This window comes from Pristiophorus japonicus, chromosome 2 (genome assembly GCF_044704955.1).
Source record: "Pristiophorus japonicus isolate sPriJap1 chromosome 2, sPriJap1.hap1, whole genome shotgun sequence".
Taxonomy (NCBI): Eukaryota; Metazoa; Chordata; class Chondrichthyes; family Pristiophoridae; genus Pristiophorus; species Pristiophorus japonicus.
The window spans coordinates 222,319,347-222,327,222 of NC_091978.1; the positions used below are offsets into that span (position 1 = coordinate 222,319,347).

Below are 7,876 nucleotides of genomic sequence, written 5' to 3' on the forward strand. Positions count from 1 at the left end.
AGGCCATTTGGCCCATCATGTCTGCACCTGTATCAATATTAGTGTACCTTTTGTATCCATACAGGAAATTCCCCAACTGGTCTATCTGACTGGGATGTGCATGATTGACAGCAGTATTTAGTTAGTTAAAGTGGCTGTACAATAAAGAGCATATTTGTAAGCTCTGAAGTCTTTGTAGTTTATTTCTAGCTGAAATTAATAACAAATGCTACAGTGCCAATCCTAGCTTTTTAACTGGAGCTATCTACTTTATTCTCATTTCCTTACCCTCGCCCTGTGTCCTATTTTGATTGCTTTAACTTCAATTTTGCTTACTTTTTAATAAGCTTTAAAGTAAGTTTTTAAAAACTGCAGGGGAAGTTTAAACCACCAAGCCAGTAAAGGGGAACGGGGCAAGCACACAGTTAAAATGGCGCTGCAAGGACTTACACCCATTCCCGCTTGATTCCTACCTGCCGCCACCTTAACTCAACCCTTTTTTTAGGCAGCTGAACCATCTGCTTAACCCATCACGAGCACCCTGCTCATCAAAACCTGGTGGGGAAGAAGAGGAGGCCCTTTCAGTTAAGTCAAATACGTTCCTTAGTAGGGTCAAGAGAAACAATTGCAGCCGATCCCACGCACTTGCCTGCTGAGCGGGTGGCCTCTGGGCCACGCAAAATTGCACCGTTTCCCACCCAGAACGGATGGAAACTCGACATTTAAATGAGGCCCAGGAGTTATAATACCTTGGGCCTCTTTTAGGCTGCAGCGGGTCATTTTTGAACTGACACCAAAACTTCACCCACCGAAAATTGGACACCAGTTAAAATCAGGGCCTTTGTGCATGAAACACTCCCACATCTTCACTTTATCAGGAAAATCCTACATTCACAGTAATGTCCTTTTGAGAAATAACCAAACAAATTCATAACACAATAGCATATTCCTAATTATTTCAATAACCACTTGATTGTGTGCTTGATTTTATTGTGACAAACATATAATCTGCTTATATTCATTTGAACTTTGTCTACATAAGATTGTAAGCTGTCAGTTGTGATTTTTATTCCCATTCACATCGTTGATTCGCGACATGTTATTCAGCTTCCAAAGAGCTTTATTAGCTGTTACTTGACACATTCCCTATAACTTTTGATCTCCTGATACAAAATGAAGCACACATGCTATGACTGACGATCTCTCGGCTGTCGTAGTGTAATGTGCTTTCTTTCAATGTGTTTACTTAAACACTCATATTACCTGCTTGACACTGTAGCACAAACCGCTCGAATGTTGGTAGTGTATGGAACTAATCAGGCTTTGGGTAATGTGCAGCATTTAGACTGATTAGGGAATCCTAGACTTCATTGTAACCTTAAAGGAAGCATGTCTGAAACAGACATTTCCTTAAAAAACTTCCAGGCCAGGAGATTTATTTTATTTTCCACTCTATCTGTATTCATTTAAAAGATTCCTAACTTACCATAATGAATTTCCAGGCCAGTTACTGTTATACACTAGGGAGTCAATTCCAATTGCTACAATGCTCCAGCTCAAACTCGAAGGGCCGAATGGCCTCCTATTGTGGTGTACTATTCTATGATTCTATGATAGAAATATCCCTATTTATAATTAACTGAAACCCTTCCTTTATAATGGACTGATTCCTTGGCGATAATTATCAAAGCTGGAATAGATATTTGGTGTTTGTAACAGTGTATTTTCTTGTAATAGTCAAGATATTATACTTGTGTTTATAGTAATTAAGAAGACATTGGGACCGAAATTCAGGTACGCTAGGAAGCTGGCGCACCTATGACTTTTTACCTGGCTTTACCGCTGGGATCCATGAGGCAGCCTTCTGGTCAATTTTCAGGACTTCGGTCATAGAGGGGGCGGGAGAGCGACAGAAAGGCAGGCTGAGGGGCTGAATTTGGGTCAGGACCGGGACTCCGCCACTGTCACTCAAATGGGTGTGAAATTTAAAAAAAACACTGGATTGCCTTCAAGGGACCCCATCCACCTGAATCCCTGGAAAGAAAATAAAGAGAAGTTTACTCAGCTTTTTTTGCAGGTCTTCATACTTACCATTGAGGTTAGACCTGCCTCCACGTGGCGGTCCTTCCCCCTGCTGCAACGGACACCCGCCCGGACCAAACTGGCAGCTCAGCGGGCTGGAGGACTCTTATGCGAGTTGTGCACCAGCGGACCTCAGCGGGCGGTCCCCAGCGGTCTTCCTGCCCCGCCAGTGGGAGGCCTCCACCAAACTCGCCGGCAGCGGGCAGCAGTGGGCACTGAGTGCACCAAGTTCGGCCCCTATGTGTGATGGCGATGGTACCAGAACAGGGAGGAGCGCTGCTTCCAGCCAATGGCACTCATTTGGGTCATCAGAATGCACCCAATGACTGGGTCTGGATCATCCCCTGTCCCCTGACCTTGACAGAAGATTGCCTAATTCTAGGCTTTGGGAATTTAACAGAGATATTTAACCAGTGCTCAAAGAATAGATTATGGGCAGACCTATGAATGTGCTCCATCAAGTTAGGATTGTGATCCTCAACAAAAAATTGTTCAGCACCCCGGTTTAAGAACTTTTGACGAAAGAAGCTATCCCTAATTTCGACAAGCACTGTGAGTTAGGGGGAGAAATTTGGCCATTTGTGCCTCCCGTTAGCGCCATTGGGGGGTGCTAACGTGGCGCAAACAACTTTTCGCCAAGACGCAGCACTGCGACCGACTCCTGCGAAATCCTACCAGTAGCGCTCTGCTCTGCTGCACCTGCGATGACCTGTATTCGCCCCGGAGCGAAAATTCAGTAGTGCCCCCGAAGCTGCCGTTGGCGATAATTAAAGGGGAGGTGGGGAATGTAAAAAAATTGGCCGACTTACAGAAGGCCTTCTTCATCATCCATCGCGGGGTCCGTGCCGCGATCTTGCAGCCCGGCACTCCGCTTGCATGCCGGGCTGCTGCCATTTCACCCCGCTCCCTAGTGGTCCAGGGATGGCCCTGTTTCCCGCCCACAGAGTTGGCAGCCTGGCCCTCCCCTTTAATGAAGGGGTGGGCCCTGTTTACGTGGCAACACTATGCGTCCCACCGCGTAGTGCTGCACCCTCCGTGGAGATTTTCCACCTCGCTCGAGTCCCGCTCCCGCCCCACTGAGCAAATGGAGTTCGATATTTTGCGCTCCATTTGCTCTCGGGGGCGGTAACCCAAATATAGGTCACGGGGATCATATGCAATTTCGGGGCCTAATGTTACCTCCTTGGAAAAAATAAATGATCATCACACCATAAACTGGCAAACTGAGATTAGTCCTAATTCAGAAAATTGGCCATTTTTCACTGTCCATTTCATTTTATCATTCATTCCAATGGCATGAACTAAACTGATTTGATAACCTGCCAATGGGGATGCCACAATACAATAAGCCAGCTCATGCAACAATGAAGATTTAAAAAGTGAATTTTTAGAGTTGACTCTTTCCTGTTCACTGCCTTTAAACTATCAGAATGTCCATTGAGATACTGTCCTCATTTTCTCCTCTTAAATTTATTTTTGAGGGTTGTTCATCCCTTATTGTGCAAAGAAAGCTGGTTGCCACTGGGGGAAATGTATGGGTGATCAGATTTAAGGATGCTGTCAGTCACTATCACTATCATAATTTGAAAATGTTTTTATTCCATTTTGTCTGTGTTTGCTGGCGTATCATCCCTTAAATGAATGCAACATGTTGTGTACTCTGAGAATTATCCATTATTTCATGATAGTTGTGTACAGCTAATGAAAAAGGAAAGTTCAAACTGTCACAGCAACGAGGAACAAATTCATCAGAAACACACTTGCAATTTCACTAAAAATACCTTGCCTGATGAAATCTTGCCTCCCTGTGCACACAGTTTAACTGCAGCAAGCTGATGTGAGAATAACGGTGGATATCGGAGTTTGGAATTGAATTTAAACCATTAATGACCACATCAAAACTGATTCACACAGAAAAATAATTGCACCATAGATTCATTTGCCATGTGTTTCTACTTTATATTTAAAAAAATGAAGTATTTCTTTTTAATCAGGTATGCTCTGAATTATTATTTCAAAGCAGAAAACCGCCTACGGACAGAGTGAATTCACTTTGACAGAGTTAAGCCCGCTACATTTTGAAGATGTTATTTGAGATCAGTTGTAATTGATATTTTTCTCCTCCCTGCTTTTATTTTTCTTTGCCTCTACGGAATGTTATACATCTTCTAAAGGAAATTTGCACAGGACAAGAATATAATGTGACTAGGCTTTTCCAATGCTTCATGATAAATAGCTTGAATTTAAGTGAGTCTCTACAGATGGCTGAACGCAGCAAGGAGAGGTTAGTGTTAATGTGTAGTGTGAGGAAATCTACAGTCAGATCTATGAGGACAAATGATGTCACAGAGAGTAAAAATGGCTAATAGACGGCCAATTAACCTTTTGCTGATAGTCTTGAACAAGTGCCTAAATCATTGCCAAAGATACAACCTCCATACACCCTCCATAAGGTCACTTGCATCAGAGGGAACGTGGTCAGGGGAGGTGACTCAGCCTGTTAGTTTCTTCACCCCCAGCCTGGCAGGTGAGTAGTGGCCAATACACTGGGTGAAAGCAGGCGTACTGTGCACCAAACAGCACAAGTGGAGGCTCAGCCCACTTGGAGGCTCAGTCTGTGTTGTGGGCTGGATCCCTCCTTAATTGCCCTTGAGAAGGTGGTGGTGAGCCGCCTTCTTGAACTGCTGCATTCCGTGTGAAGGTACTCCCATAGTACAGTTAGGGAGGGAGTTCCAGGATTTTGATCCAGCAACAATTAAGGAACAATGATATATTTCCAAGTCAGGATGTAAGGTTTTTGCTTTCCTTGTCCTTGCTACAGTTCTTTGACTCTGGGATTTACAGGAACAAAATATACATGACACAAAGGTTTAGTCTCAACCCAAAACTATTAGTTTATTAAAACCAACAACACATGGACAAAACCCCTGAGCGATTTGGTTGAAACATACAACCACCCAATCGGGCTGGTCGTCACCGATGTTGATTGTCAGCCCTGGAGCTGGGAATGACCGGTCCCCGTCTGTCTTCACCTGACTGCCGCAGTCCTCGAGAGCGAGAGAGTGTCTTCCTGTGTATTTTCCTGTCGATGTCCTTCCATCTTAAAGTCTTTTTACTTTACTCCCCCAACTGTAGTTTCAGTTGCTGTGCATCTAAATGGCCTTTTTCCTGCAGCTGTCGCGCTGCAAAAATCATGTCCGTTGTTCCCCGTAGTGGACGAAATCCGCACTGACTCCAGGAGGTGCTCCTCGGCCACGGGGAGAAGACGGTTGAGAAAGACTCTAGCGACAACTTTCCCAGTGGCTGATAGCAGGGAGATTCCTCTGTAGTTGCTGCAGTCGGGCTTGTCCCCTTTTTTAAAGATGGTCACAATCACTGCATCTCTCAGATCTCCCGGCATGCTCTCCTCCCTCCAGATGAGAGAGATGAGGTCATGTATTCGCACCAACAGTGCCTCTCCGCTATACTTTAGCAGGGATTCCATCCACTCCCATAGCCTTGTTGTTCTTGAGCTGTCTTATGGCTTTTTCTACCTCGTGCAGTGTTGGGGTTTTACTGAGGTGGTGGCGGGTAGCATGATAAAGTGCGACATCCCCACCGACACCTAGGAATCCCTGGCCAAAGACCACCCTAAGTGGAGGAAGTGCATCCGGGATGGCACTGAGCACCTCGAATCTCATTGCCGAGAGCATGCAGAAATCAAGCGCAGGCAGCGGAAAGAGCGTGCAGCAAATCTGTCCCACCCTCACTTACCCTCAACGACTATCTGTCCCATCTGTGACAGGGGCTGTGGCTCTCGTATTGGACTATTCAGCCACCTAAGGACTCATTTTAAGAGTGGAAGCAAGTCTTCCTTGATTCCGAGGGACTGCCTATGATGATGATGATGATGATCTGAATAGCCGATATTCACACAGCCTCAATCGGTAATTCAACCATCGGAGATATGCAGAATCTGTGAGATTCAAGATGACTCCTCATCTTTGTTTCCCAGCTCCTGAAATACACATTTAATGTGGTTTCCTCTTACTGTTGATGGGTGTGTCTGGTCATCGGCTCGCAGATAAATGTTTTTCTGATTCAGGCCATGAAGTTAATCTGACCCAATTGTTTGAGTAAAACCTAGAGCATTGTCCAGATGCTAATTTCTTCCATTGAAATCAATCGAGGTTTGCTCAAGATTCCAGGCCATATATTTCCATGAATGCTCCTTTTCATAGTCAATCAGAAAAGCTTTCAAACATTCCAATATCCAGTATCAATGTCCTTCATTGATTCAAAACCGTAGTTGGCTGTTGCCTTTTCCTATGCTTCAAGTTTAGTCTCCAGACCCTGGCACCTTCCTGTGCCCCAAGCCCCAGTCTCCAGACCCTGGCACCTTCCTGTGCCCCAAGCCCCAGTCTCCAGACCCTGGCATCTTCCTGTGCCCCAAGCCCCAGTCTCCAGACCCTGGCATCTTCCTGTGTCCCGAGCCCCAGTCTCCAGACCCTGGCACCTTCCTGTGCCCCGAGCCCCAGTCTCCAGACCCTGGCATCTTCCTGTGCCCCATGCCCCAGTCTCCAGACCCTGGCATCTTCATCTTCCTGTGCCCCAAGCCCCAGTCTCCAGATCCTGGCATCTTCCTGTGCCCTGACCCCCAGACTCCAGACCCTGGCATCTTCCTGTGCCCTGACCCCCAGACTCCAGACCCTGGCACCTTCCTGTGCCCTGACCCCTAGTCTCCAGACCATGGCACCTTCCTGTGGCCTGAGCCCCAGTATCCAGACCGTGGCATCTTCCTGTGCCTCGAGCACCAGTCTCCAGACCCTGGCATCTTCCTGTGCCCTGAGCCCCAGTCTCCAGACCCTGGCATCTTCCTGTGACCCAAGCCCCAGTCTCCAGACCCTGGCATCTTCCTGTGCCCCAAGCCCCAGTCTCCAGACCCTGGCATCTTCCTGTGTCCCGAGCCCCAGTCTCCAGACCCTGGCACCTTCCTGTGCCCCGAGCCCCAGTCTCCAGACCCTGGCATCTTCCTGTGCCCCATGCCCCAGTCTCCAGACCCTGGCATCTTCATCTTCCTGTGCCCCAAGCCCCAGTCTCCAGATCCTGGCATCTTCCTGTGCCCTGACCCCCAGACTCCAGACCCTGGCATCTTCCTGTGCCCTGACCCCCAGACTCCAGACCCTGGCACCTTCCTGTGCCCTGACCCCTAGTCTCCAGACCATGGCACCTTCCTGTGGCCTGAGCCCCAGTATCCAGACCGTGGCATCTTCCTGTGCCTCGAGCACCAGTCTCCAGACCCTGGCATCTTCCTGTGCCCTGAGCCCCAGTCTCCAGACCCTGGCATCTTCCTGTGACCCAAGCCCCAGTCTCCAGACCCTGGCATCTTCCTGTGCCCCAAGCCCCAGTCTCCAGACCCTGGCACCTTCCTGTGCCCCAAGCCCCAGTCTCCAGACCCTGGCACCTTCCTGTGCCCCAAGCCCCAGTCTCCAGACCCTGGCAGCTTCCTGTGCCCTGAGCCAAATTTCTTTGCGAACCTCACAAGGATGATGCTTGACTTGAAGGGGAACTTGGAGGTGATGGTGTTCCCATGTGCCTGCTGCCCTTGTCCTTCTAGGTGACCACGCCATCCTCCTCCAACGCCTCTCCACCATCATCCAGCTGGGTGGGACTGCACTCACCTAGTTCCATTCTTATCTATCTAATCGTAGTCAGAAAACTTCCAGCTATGGCTTCTCTTCCCACTCCCACATCGTTACCTCTGGTATCCCCCAAAGATCTATAATGGGCGCCTCTTATTTCTCATTTACATGCTGCCCATTGGTGATATCATCCG

The 7,876-nt window shown here is 47.7% G+C and overlaps 1 protein-coding gene across 1 annotated transcript; it reads left to right on the forward strand.

Moving 5' to 3' along the window:
* Nucleotides 1-6,789: 6,789 nt before the first annotated feature.
* Nucleotides 6,790-7,590, forward strand: LOC139229843 (uncharacterized). The gene has a single exon (XM_070861455.1). The coding sequence runs from the start codon at nucleotides 6,790-6,792 to the stop codon at nucleotides 7,588-7,590; it is 801 nt and encodes a 266-aa protein (XP_070717556.1).
* Nucleotides 7,591-7,876: the final 286 nt, after the last annotated feature.